General features: G+C 36.2%; 1 protein-coding gene across 31 annotated transcripts in view; it reads left to right on the forward strand.

Annotated features, from left to right (window-relative positions):
* The window catches only part of RIMS2 (regulating synaptic membrane exocytosis 2), a 448,070-nt gene that overhangs the window by 287,006 nt on the left and 147,265 nt on the right, over positions 1-13,799 (forward strand). For 27 of the 31 annotated variants that reach the window (XM_084510626.1, XM_084510614.1, XM_084510618.1 and 24 more), the window contains 2 exons: positions 3,548-3,704; positions 8,997-9,113. In XM_084510626.1, coding sequence (XP_084366752.1) covers positions 3,548-3,704; positions 8,997-9,113 — 274 coding nt within the window. The remainder of the gene's footprint in view (positions 1-3,547; positions 3,705-8,996; positions 9,114-13,799) is intronic. The other 4 variants (XM_084510622.1, XM_084510643.1, XM_084510616.1 and 1 more) reach the window with 1 other exon arrangement.

The following is a 13,799-nucleotide window of genomic DNA, read 5'->3' on the forward strand; positions in this document are numbered from 1 at the left end:
CCAGTCGCGTTGTAGAGAGAATTAGGTTCACAAGTTGGGAGTACCAAAGTTACCACTTCAACTCCCATTGGTCATTCAGTCATCGATAACATCTTCAGAGTCTGCTCAGGGTTTAGGAGAACTCCAGCATCAATTGGTGAACACATTTACTACAGTGTTGGACACTTCTGAAGTGTACAGATTAAAGATGTGAAAGATGACCGAATCAATTATTTTGATATTATGTTTTATCTTGTGGAATTTATTCTTAAACAATTTTTAGGTATTATTTTTATATTCCTGCTGCTTTCCACTGTATCTAGGGTGGTTTCGCTATACTTTCTAAATTTTGGGATGAAATCCTGTAGCATTTCAAGTTTCAGGGCATACTCTGCTATGTGCCATCTTTTTAATCTGGTTTCATCTGGAGAAAAAAAATCAGTGTATAGGTGGCATAAAAATGTGGTGGATCTCACCAGCTGGGCATGTGACATGGGCTGTCTGTGTGATTTAAGCACAAAAATCCATTTCATTCTGGAATACTAGTGGTCTTCAAAAGAAGAAAGGTGAAATTAATTATGCTTTTGCCCTGCTTGGATTCTGGTCTCTAGGTTCAAAATGTAAAGTAAGTATTGCACTGAAGCTTAGGAATCTCCATTTATTTCTAAAAACAGAACAATAAAACAATTCAATTTTTAAAAAATAATTAAAAAAATCTCCACCATTTAAAATAAAGAAAGCTTATTTAAAAAAAATAATTAATAAAGGACTCAAATACTAACGAATCATTAAACTATGATATGCTGGTACCAGGTGCCTTCAAGACCAGTATTGCAACTCTGATCTGCCAAAGCTGACTTTAGACAGACTTACTCAAGTCTAAAGATGATCATTAAACCTGCTAGGTTCTTGACTTCTGCATCTGGAAGTTTTGTACATTATTATATTTTTTCCTCTGAACGTGTAACTGGCATGATCTGAGTGACTGGACAGCCAGCTCCTATGTAAACCTTGCAGTTTTCCTAGCTTTCCAAGAAGCAGAAAAAACATTTTCACCTTATCCCTGATCAATTATGTTAAAAAATACGGTATGATACATTAAGTCAGAAGATAATGTGAAGGGCTTTGGATCCTGAGTGGATGGAAGCATCCTCCTTGCATCCTTCATTTCATCAACTAAGTTCAAAACAGGGCAACTTCTGTGAGCTCTGTCTGCATGGCTGCATTTACAGCATATAGGTTTTTGGATCGAATTTCTGAAATACCTGATTTTCCTCATGTGTTCTTACAGTGTGAGCATTCTCCCTTATAGCTTAGATTTTGTTATGTCTGTAAAGTATTGGAATGGTAATGACTCTTAAGAAACCTAAGAAAGTTTCTAGGTATATTCCCAAGCTCCTTTCTCTCTCCACTTGAAACATATTTAAATACGTTCTGGTATTGCAGCTTTATAAAATGGACATTTTTATTTAATAAAAGTATTATATTCTATGGATGTTCACAGAAAGTTCTGTCCTGTGAAAGTATGATGTGGTTATTTTCAGTATGAGATTGTGTAGGATTTTTTATTCTATGTTCCTTTGACCCCTAGTTGGTGAAAATACTTAGTATGAAATTTAAGCGCATAGCTACATTAACTCCACATAGCTGAAGTGTGACTTCGGAATTAACTCATGTTAGTTAGCTGCTTTGCTGAAGCTGTTACTTTTCAATGTTTGGTATGTTAGCAGATGAGAAGCTTATAGATATAGTAATTATCAGTTTGAGTGAATTGATTATAAATTCCAAGTTTTTCTGGCAATAAAGCATAGAGAATATACATTTGGCCAGTTTGGTCTTATGGACCAAATTAAAATCAGTAAAATTTAAAGAATACCACTAAAGAATAGAGGAAATAATTTCTAGTCCATCCAAGAACAGTCTGCAGAGCTTTCACTTGTCTTAATTCTTGGAAGTGCTGATAGCTCGTTGCTCTATGGGATAGCAGATAGTGGCCTACAAAGATTTTCGTAGTCCCTTGGTTGCCTCTTTCTTTACTTGCAGAATTTTTCTGCTGATAGATAAAACTCTGTAGTTCATCATTGGCTTTCTGCTGAGAGTACACATAACATGACTTGATTGTTCTGAAGTGACAAGCAAGTGTCTGTTCATTTACATCATTTTCTTAAAGTGATTGTAATGATGGTATATTTTTATCTTTTAATGTACACACGTGTGTGCTTACACATACCCCAGCTCACAGCTACATGTAGGAAGAAGGTAATTGATTCATGTGTATCCTTGGTCCTAAGGTCATACAATGAATAGGAGTAGTAATACTTAGTAATACTTAATTGGAAGTATTGAACATTCTTGGAACCATGAAATGGAATGAATTAATGAGGTTTTGCTCAGCTGCTTGCTAAAGGTTTTCCAGGAATAAAACTATGAATAATATGATAGAAGACCAAATACTCTTGGAATCTGAGAAGCTTTTCACAGGGAAAGAATTGCAGCTTTATGAACCAGAATTTTCTAGTGTCAGGGAGATCTCTCTAACCATTTTTTTTTACTTGGTTACTGTCTTCAGAATGAAACGCTATGTCACTTGTCATAGCTGTCAGGAGCTTTTTGACGACCTATTTCTGCAAAACATTATCATCAGGTTAAGATTTGCAATTCTTCCATTTGTTATCATCATACATTAATTTGATCCTCACAATATTTGTGGAAACTTTCATGAAACTATTACATACTTGGTATCATTTTTTCAGTGAGTGGTGAAAAACCACTGGACCGGTGAATTCAAGTTGTGTGATCAGATGCAGAGAGCTATTTTAATACATACAGCTTTAAAAAAAATATTTTTCTTAAAAACCTATGTAAAATGGCCATGCAGTAGCCTTTTAAACTATTGAAATTGGGAAGGCTTTTGCTTAGAACAATTTGTGTCTCTTATTGTCCTAAGCCAAGATTAGCTCCAGGATGTAAGTGTGTGTCTGTGTAACCTTAGCTACACAAGAATCATGTTATCATAGAAGGTTGCTTAGGTTCACACCCAGGAGTAAAATCCCATGTCACTGAGTCATTTTTACTTTAATTCTCTGAAACAGAAATCTTTCATGAACTCAAACTCTGTATCTCTCTAGTAGTTTACTATCCCAACCTTTAAAACTAAACTTTGGATTCGTTTTGAATTGTGGACATTTCTGTGTGATGTATCATAATATCATACATTTATAAAACTATTACGATATAATTTTATATGTTATTTTAAGGAAAAGTCTGTTTACCTAGTTTTTCTATTAACGCATCATTCTGACCACAGATTACCATAAATGGCCAGATTGGTGCATGGCAATTTATTTCTATACTTTTAAACTGTAATTGTAGGAATGATGGCTGTATTTAAACCAAGCAAAAAATCATAAATCTTTGCAAAAATATTTTTATTACAGAAGCTGAGAAACATAAGTGACACCATTCTTGATCAAAGGCCGTCATTTATCATGCTTATGACTGCTACATATGTGGTAGGAAAATAAAAAGTGCAATTTCAGATTTATTGAATATTTCCATTTCTTTTTAGATTATCGACATAATGGGAGAGATCTTCAGAGTTCAACGCTATCAGTGCCAGAACAAGTTATGTCATCTAATCATTGCTCTCGATCAGGGTCCCCTCACCGTGGAGATAGTATAGGACGGACTAGATCGTGGTCTCCTAGTGTCCCTCCCCCACAAAGGTAAATTGCTGTTCGAACATTCAGTGTATAAATTTACGTGCTGTTGATCCTGTGAAAATCCTGTGAAAATATTGGAAAGAATCTCCTGACCTTCAAAATGGGATTAAATTAAATAGATCTTATGAAATTATGTAAAGCCAATGTTTTTCTTACATTATGTTGATGTCTAGAAATTCACCTGATTTTGTATCAAAGGAAAGAAAAATTCTTCTCTAGATTTCTGTTTTCAAGAGGTATTTAGAAGGTGCTTTATAGCATGTGATGGTTTGACATTTTCTCAGTGTTTGTCAGTGGCATTTTCAATCCTTTTATCTGTGCAGAATTAAGACCCTGGGAGTGCCATACTTCTTGCCCATAGTAGCTTTCTTTCTACATTGTTTTTTCAGACTTTTAAAGTATCAGTAGTAAATTGACACACATACAATTTTATACTGAAAAATGTCAGCTCTTGATCTTGAGAAGCTTCTGATAGTTTTTTATCTTGTAAAACAAAAGATCAGGACATTTCTTCCAAAAGCTGATGAATTGGTTAATTACTACTATTTCATTAAATATATTGTTTAAGTAGGAAGTAAGAATTTTCCTGCATGGATAAGTTTTCTTAAGAGGAAGCAGAAATATAGATGTAAAGGGGAGTGAAGCCCATGTTCCAGTATTTTTTTTTTACTATGTATGGGTAGGTTTTCAAATTACTCTAATGCAGCTGGAATAAAAGGAGTAAGGTAATGTTCACAACTGTCATTTAATACTGAAGATTTGGCATCCAATATTCCCAATAAGGTACGTGTATGTATTCCTTTCTTCTACAGCCATTCTGATTCTTGTGTTCTGCTTTCTTTTCTGTTATTCCTGTTCTTTCTGTTAGCTTAAAATTCTCTTGACTTCATATTCTCTTACTTCTGTGTTTACTTACCATTTCCCCTAACAGATACAGACTAAATGATATCATTTTCCATTAGTGAAGTATTAGGATTCCAAATTATCCCATATCATCACAGACAGCTAACAGGCAGAAACTGTAAGTTTCTACTTGAAATCTAAAAGCCTACATAAATACAGCCTTGCTTTAAATGAGACATGCTGGTAATTAGATAAATAGTAGACACAGTGGGGTCTATTCTGATTTCAACTATACTAATTTCAGACTAAGTAATTGCCTGTGCTAACTCTCCTGGAGTTACTTTTATGAGATACAGACATAAATGTGAGCAAAACCTTTTTTTCCTTTCTCTTTTCTCTGTCTCTCTTTGTGTGTGTGGGGGGGTGTGGGTGCTGTGTGCATTTTGGGCAGAATTTCTACGCAAGCTAGTAATTACTACTTGTCTTGCACCATTGAAAGGCCTTTTAATTTTCTTGTTATTTTGTGTTCTGTATGTGTATGAGATGCTTCTTGCTTCCTGACTTTCTTAAAGCTAATACTTTAAATATAATTTTGAACTTACAGAGTAAACCACTTCAGCTGTTTCCTACAATGTCACAGTCAATATCTAATATTTCCCTGCCTATACCCCAAATAATTTCTTTGAGGATTTGTAGAGCCTAGAGAATTGGGTTGCTTGAACTTGAGACTTTGTAGAAAAGAAGAAGCATAGTCTTTGAATTACAGAAATGCCTTTTTTAACTCTAATGAAAATCTAGCTGTATCTGGCAAAGCTGTAAGCATTGTTAATCACATTTCCACCGTGCTTAGCTGAGTTTGTTATGTATGTGCTGCTACAGGTATGTTCTAACTGCAGTGAGCATGTTGCACATGCAGAGATTTCAGTTACTGATTGATGCCTCTGCAGACAAGAGCTCTTGGGTCACAGAAGCTCAGGGTGCTGTTATATCATATTAAGTTATTTTGCAGTCCTCAGTCCTTCTACTGGATTTTGTTACTAAATGTGTATAGCTTGAAGCCCTTAAAGTTCACCAATGCAGAGGTGAGAACAGGTTAAAAAGTCTTAAATAGAACAGTAGAAGACTCCTGTAACGTTTTCAGCTAATGCATGTAACGGGCTATGTGATTTTGACTAGATCAGGATGGAGTTTAGACAGGCACTGAACAACATCATGTTTAGCTTTTTCTAAAAGTGCATTCAAAGAAGCAAGATGAGGGCGACTGTAATGATCTGGATGAGGGGATGAAGTGCACCCTCAATAAATAAACAGTACCAAGTTAGGCAGGACTGTTGATCTGCTGGAGGGTAGAAAGGCTTTGCAGAGGGATCCAGATAAGCTGGATCAGTGGGCTGAATATGATTGCACGACATTCAACAAGGGTAAGTGTCAGGTCCTGCTCTTGGGTCATTACAGCCCCATGCAGTGCTGTAGGCTTTGGGAAGAGTCGCTGCAAAGTTGCCCAGCAGAAAAAGAGCTGGGAATGCTGGTTGACAGCTGGCAAAACATGAGCCAGCAGTGTGCCCAGGTGTCCAAGAAGCCAATAACATCCTGGTCTGTATCACAAATAGTGTGGCTACCAGGACTAAGAAAGTGTTTGTTGTCCCCTTCTACTCTGCACTAGTGAGACCGTGCCTTGAATATTGTGTTCAGTTTTGGGCCCTTCTTTACAAGAAGGATATTGAGTTGTTCAAGCATGTGCAGAGAAGAGCAGTGAAGCTGGTGAAGGGACCAGCAGACAAGACTTAGGAAGAGTGACTGAGGGAACTGGGGTTGTTCAGTCTGGAGAACATGAAGCTGAGAGGAGATGCCATTGCTCTCTACAACTACCTGAAAGGAGGTTGCAGTGAGCAGAGTGTTGGCCTTTTTACTCAGGTGGCAAGTGATAGGATGCAAGGAAACAGTCTCAAGTTGTGCCAGGGGAGGTTTGTTTTGGATATTAGGAAGAAATTCCTCACCGAGAGGGTGGTCAAGCATTGGAACAAGCTGCCCTGCGAAGTGGTGGAGCCACTATCCCTGGAGGTATTTAAGAGACCTGTGGACATGACACTAGGAGACACGGGTTAGTGACGGGACTCAGTAGGTTAGGGTAATAGTTGGACTTGCTGATCCTGAAGGTATTTTCCAACCTACATGACTCTGTGAGTCCATAGAAAGTGACTAGGCTGAAAAGGTGTGGTAAATCTAGTAGGATGCTCAATATTCTCCACCATCACCAGCTGCAATTATACCTTTTCATCTGCTTGTGTGTTACTTGGTTGCTTCACTCCATGCATGTTCTATCAGCTGCAAGAAGGAGTTTCAAAGGAATGGATAAATGAAGTGTGAAAGCAACTTTTCTTATATAACAAGTTCCATTGGAGAAAGCATGTAATTTCCTGGTAAATATTAAATCTGGCAAACAAAGGTATCCATAGCAGAGTGAGAGAGAACTGATACAGTTTTAACACTTTGCTTGAAGTACAATAAATATAGTTGTGTAGGAAGTTAAAAAGCAGCATGAAGTCAGAATCTGATATAGCAAAGAAATCTAAAGAAGAAAATATTTATTTGGAGCAGTAAGCCTAGAGCACAATCTTAATGAAAGCTGTTTAAGCAGACAGGATGGTACTGGGATTTCAGGACTAAGACTAATAGTTTGGGCAGGAGTTCTGATTGTGTGGGCAAAGAACAAATATCTGATCTTTGGGAATTTTTGCAAACAAATGACGACTTGATAAAGCTTTAATATTTCAGTCAAAAGAAGGGCTGAATAGCAAAAAATAACACTACAGACAGAAAAATGCACGTTTTTTGTTTGTTTTTTTGAAACCTGAATAAAAAGAGAGACTGTGGATGAGAATTGATTGCTGGTGGAAAAGGTAGAAAAGTCAACAGAGAACAACAGAGTACCGCTCAGCATCCATTTTAAAGTAAAAATATGCATGAAATAATCCAACTGTGTGGTAAAGGTATTTTGGTATACATCATTTTGGTATAAATGAGGTGGTTAAAACATGTACAGAGAAGGAGTTATGTGCCAGATGGTTGTAGAGTGGAAGGTGGAAGAATTATACCTACTTTTGATATGGAAAATAGAATATTTAGTAGTTAAAGTCAACTTCAAATTTGGCTTCATGAGACCCAAAGTGGAGAAATCACAGAATGGTTGGATGGGACCTCTGGTGGCCATCTGGTCTGACCCCCTGCTCAAGGAGGGCCATCTAGGGCACGTTGCCCTGCACGATGTCCAATTAATTTATTAAAAGTGGAGTAGAGCTAACAGCAAAAGCAAATAGTGCAACATCTTTATATAGCACTTCTGTGCAGAAATAATTAATAGCATAGCCTGTGGTGAAGGATGCATGTGGATGTTGACACTTGCCAGGGACTGGCAAATGACAGAAGGTAAGGATGATAGTAACCAAAAGGACAGACAAAGGGACAAAAAGGAACACAGAAACTGGAATAAAAGAGAAATGAGGCCCACATTAGGGAAGACCGCAGATCAGAATGGGAAACAGAATTTCTTGACCTAAAATGTGAATTTACTTGGAGGGAAGCACGCATACCCTGTTATTCAGATCCAAACAGATCAATCATGATTTAACTATCCAATAACTGTCACATATAACTGTTGCCTTCCTGTCTTGCCATTCTTGTAAATTTGTTTTACAAAGCAGAAAAGTGAATTTAGTGTGATTCAGTCAGTATTGATGGCTAAACTGAGTAAAGCAATCTATAGACAAGGCTTTGGTCTCACACAGAACAAAACCAAACAGATGATTGATGCTCTTGAACCAAGTCTGCGCTAAGTGTGCCACTTATAGTTGCTATTAGAAATTTAAAAAGTTTAATTATCAATTCTGTCTTTTTCAGATTCTATAATAATGAGATTACAGAACAAGCTTTCCACTCAAAAAAATAAAAAGAAAAATCAGCTCTTTTGTTTAGATGACATGTTTTTATCAGGCTGCACTGTACTGTAACAGCCAGCAGTAGTAATTGTGTGTTAATACAGTTTACATGTTTATAGTATTACCAGGCTCAAGAGCTCTTCAGAAATTCTTTACAGTATATGTTTCAGCTGGGAAGGTAATTTTCACTGAATGTACATATTTGGAAAGACTAAGGAATTTTTGATTAAAACTTACCATTCTAATAAATAATTGATACTCTCTCATTTCCAAACCAAACAAATATCAAAGCAAAACAAAAAAGCTCTATCCTTACCAATGGGGTTATCACCTTTGTCTGCAGAAAAAAAAAATTGCCTTGAGATTTTAAATTATGTGAGCATGAAAACATACAAAAGACAGGTCAGCTAACCCATCTCATTTCCTTCATGTTTGCTAACAAGTGTCTGTACAAACGAGTGAGGGGATGTGGCCCAGCTGCACCCAGAATTCAGAATCTGCTGTCTTTTATCCCTAGTCGGAATGTGGATCAGGGACCACGAGGGACACGATCTACTCCTGCTCATTACAATACCCTGAACCGAATGGAAAGACACCGTGTAATAGATGACCACTACTCTCCGGACAGAGAGAGGTAAATATCTGACAGGAATTAGAAACAGATGTAGCCTGCATTCATCAGTGTGAAATACTTCAAAGTGGTAGCTCTCTAAAATAGATAAAAATCACTTACCTAATCCTACAGGTGAGCATTTCCTTACTCATTTAAAAATATACAGTGTGCACAAGGCTGACAAAACAGTGAACGCTGTTTACCTTTGCTAAGAGGGAAACTGAAAAATCTGTGACAAATTATGCTATAAAAAACAAATAGCTTAGTTGTCCTTTTTTATTAAAATATTTTATGCACTATATTAATAAATTCTCTAAGTACTGAATACCTCAAAAAATTAACAATGGACTTGGTCATTTTTGCTGCTGAATAAAGAGACATAAAAATAATTTGAGCTCAGTAATAACATAATACTCCTATTGTATACAGTCCAATTAAAAGACATAACAAAAGTATATTCTAGGACTGTGTTTGTCTTTTCTAAATTTCATGAGACATTTGATGATAAAATTAGCTATTATAGCAGTATGCAGTAGAATGAAATTGGGGTCTTTGTGTTTAGAAGCACATGACTAATGTTTTGCCTAATCGAACTACCTAAACAATGAACGAAACTGTAGCAACCTGTATGAATTTTAATGATATAAAACAGAATTGCAAGCTCTAGTTTGCTATTATAGTTAATTTTGCTGGATTAATTGCGGTAGTGCCTTTGTGCAGTTACAAAAATATTTCTAAGATCCTTTCCACCTCATTGTCTTCAGGTCAGGAAATCACAAGTATGACATAGTTGAACCTCCTTTTTTCATTAAAATATTTAATATTTCTGTTTATGCTGCGGAAAAATGCTATAAAAGCATTGGCTGATAAGACTAGCTGATTTTTATACAGATGGAAATAACTAAAGGATTCTAAGCTGTTTCTTTAGAATAAATTAAAAAAAATAATAAAAAAAGCAAACAGAATGCTCTTGGGATAATACTAAATTGATAGTAAGACCAGTCTTCCTTGACAGTGTCTAAACTTATCCTTAGAGCCTGCGTACACCTCATGGAACATTTTTGGGTTTGTTCACTGTGTGAGTTTGCTTGCTGCCTCCCACATATATGCATAGCTCTGATAAGTGGTCTGAAATACAGCATTGCAGTTTTTCCCATCATTTAATCAAATGTCCCGTACTGAACTGCCTTGGGTTAAAAAGAAAGCAAATCTAGTTTTTTTCAGAACACATGAGAAAAATGTCAGAAATTTGTCAGTGATGGAAGTATTGAATTTTCACGACCATTCTTGATGAGTAGATGTTTGCTTGTTAGGTATGTTCTGGATCTCTGAGTAGAGGTATGTCATCTGTATTTTCCAAAATGCAGAAGTTCTGTTCCTTCATGGCTAGTGGTTGGCTAGGCAATTAGGTTGTTGACTAAGTATACCTCTGTTGCAACATACAGTCTCTGAAGCAACTAGGGCCTAGACAACACAATAATAGAAAAAGACTAGTCCCAGGCATTTATAACATTTTATATTCATTGTTAATTAGCAGTGGTTTTAGGAGTGGAAAGATTATCAGACTTCAAATTATGTTACTGAATATTTCTCTGATACTATCTGTGTTACATAAAAAAGGATGGTGTGTGCACAAGTCCTTGGAATAACACTTCAATAGCATTAACTGTGAAAACTGGTGGAAATGCAGGCAGTTTGAAGTTGAGAAACTGAACTTCTAAACAGGTTTATAAACTTTTTTCTTGTCATCCTTATTTTGTTCCACACCCACCTCTGTGAAAAAAAAAAATCCTACTTTGCTTTCCCACTGCTCTGATGGTTTGCTGTTTCCACGGTCCATTTATACCTTGGAGCTGTTTGCAAAAAAAGGGACTTTTTCAAAGTACCTTCTTGTTGACAGGCTCAGTTGCTAAGTTAAAATATGGCAGCAAATATGTGTAAGAACCTTTCTTCCTTCCTTTTCTAGGTAATTCAGCATAGAGTTGTCTAACACATATGGTACTAAGGAGTTAAATGCAACTGAGTATGAGAATGTCTAAATAACCTCAAGGCTGATGGCAATGTGCACATTCCCTCAAAACCAACTAGTGAAAAGTTAGAAGTGGAAATCAGATTATTTAAAAAAGCAGAAAGACACACATTTTTAGTTTAGTTAGAGATTATTTTAATTTCAAGCACCAAGCTTTTAAATATATCAAACTTTGCTGTTAAACCACAAAAAAGTGTAAAGAGTGCTACTAAGAAGGGATTATAGTTGTGTTCTCCTAGGATCTCCCTAGTGTATCACTTAAAAATTGCTATTGAATAATAGATTAGAAAAAATGGATGATCATAAATGGATGAACAATAAGTGGATGATAGAATTTTCTTGTGTCAACCTAATTTGATTCATGCAAGCTCTAGCAGTGGAACAAACACTCTTGTTTTGCATTCAGAATTACTTACGGACTTTGCAATAAGCACAAGACAGTCAGGATGTAAGTGTAGTCCAGGCGTTCCATTTCCACAGAAATACTTGGGAATCAACTTCCCAGTCTCATATGGAAGCTGGAATATTAATTAAATGGTGAGAGCTGGTCACAGAGAATTAACATTGAAAGCAATGGCTAACCTTCTAATGCCTCATCTTCACTGTTGAATGAAGTATCCCAAGCAGTAAAGACCAAGTTCAAGTCCCCTTGCACAGTAAGAACAGGAGGGAACGGAGTGTGGGGTGCAGTGAGGCACTCTGTGTACATGTGTGTGCTTTCAATATGCTTCTGAGCCTGGTTTGTTATATGAAGCCTGTGCCTGGTTACTAAATAATAGAATTAGGCAATCTGAATTACTGATATCTGTTTTGTTACCCTCATGGTTTACTGAATTTTATGAAGGTGTGAGGAAATGGACAAATAGGTGAGTGAAAACAGAAAATTTTAAGCCATCACTTTCTGTTCACTGAAAAAGAAAAAAAAACAAAAAACAGGCATTATAATGCTTGCCTATACCTGTGGAACTGTGTTGTCAGAATAGTGGAAATCTGTTTCCACCTGATGCAGGGGAGAGAGAGAAATTGTGTGTGTGTGTTTATGTAACTGGCAGCATTGCAAAAGCTATAGTACTTCCTCATCAGACTCATCAGATTTCCTTACTTTAATGTAAGTGAAATGATAACTGCTGCAGATTGCCCTCTCTGTAGCAAAATATGCAATGTTTCAGAAATTTGTGAGGCTGCAGACTTAAATTTTTATTTTGCCATACGATCGTTTGACATTCTTTTGCCTACTTTTGAGTACTATAATGTAGAAAATAAGGAGTGTGTGCTAAAAGGCTGCAAATCTAAATGGAGGTTGCCAAATAAAAGTATCTTGGAGGTCTTGTTTCTTTTTAAAAATCTGCTGTGTTTAAAACATGGCCATGTCTCTGTGGTCTTCCATGCATTCCTACCTGCATGTGCACGAGATCATGATTTTCATGAACAGCTCAAAAGACATTTTTATTTTGGGTTCAGGTCTGGAACATTTTGGAGTTGTTTTGCACTGAGGTAATGCACAGCTTAATGGGAGCAACCAGTTACATTATGATTTTACTACGTAATGACTTACTTACATTATGCTTTTAGGAGTTCTAGACTGGCTGTTAGCCAAATCAAAGTTTTGCATGTCTTAGTTTTCAGCAGGGGGAAGTAGGTAAGTCATGGGCATCTCTGGTGTTTTGCTGTTAACATATTTATAAAAATCTATAAAATATATTTGAAGCTCAAGACATAAAGTATAATAGCAACAAAACAAATAAGAGTATTGACTGGATGCTCAGAAGACAGACAGCATTTAAACCTTTTGCTCTGCATGCTGAAATACATAAACCACAGAACAATCTGCAGCCTCCTAATGTGCATCCTATCATATTTTGACCTAAATGATGTCAGTCATTCTGTCTTCAACACAGATATGGCATGCACCTTTCCTTTCTTGATTAGCTTGCATAATTTATGGCACAATATTATGGTACATCAATGGAAATCATTTCCAGAGAAGGAGAGAGACATACTTACATGAATAATACATGTAATATGATTATTGCAGCTAGAAAAGGTGCATATTATGAAAATGCTACAGACTATTTAGGCTATATATTCTTGATTTATGATGAATTACTTGATTTATGATGAACTCCAGTAAGCTACTGGAGACACAGTTCTACACATTCATCTACACACTCATGTGTAGAACTAATTTTTCCTCTTAATGAATTCAAACATGGTCTTATTTTATTTTTTTTGTGTTGCACTTGTAAGAACATATTATAATGCATTCTTATACATTATAAATTAGGTAGCACGTATAACCTGTTCTAAACAATAGGGAAAAGTATAAATAGCTAACAGTGCCAGAGGACCAGGTCGAGTATAAAGTAATGCTTACTTGAAGTCGATGTATGGACAAGCAGAGTTTTGAGTGGTAAGAAAGCATATATCAAACTTGTCAAAGTTTATTATATATCAGACTGTATATGTGGTTATATCTAAATGGCAGCTTACTCTGATTGTAAATTCCTGAATTTAAAAAGTCCCAAGCAAAAGTCTTGGGACTTGATAAGAGCTCTAGAGCTCTGAGTTTCTATTAGGACAAAACTTGATACCAGAGATCAGGCACCTACGATAATTTAGTGGGGATTTGGGAAGTAGTTAGGAGTCAAAACTGAAGCCAAGCATTTACTGCTGGTGTT

The sequence above is a fragment of the Aythya ferina genome (genome assembly GCF_964211825.1).
Source record: "Aythya ferina genome assembly, chromosome: 2".
Classification (NCBI taxonomy): domain Eukaryota; kingdom Metazoa; phylum Chordata; class Aves; order Anseriformes; family Anatidae; genus Aythya; species Aythya ferina.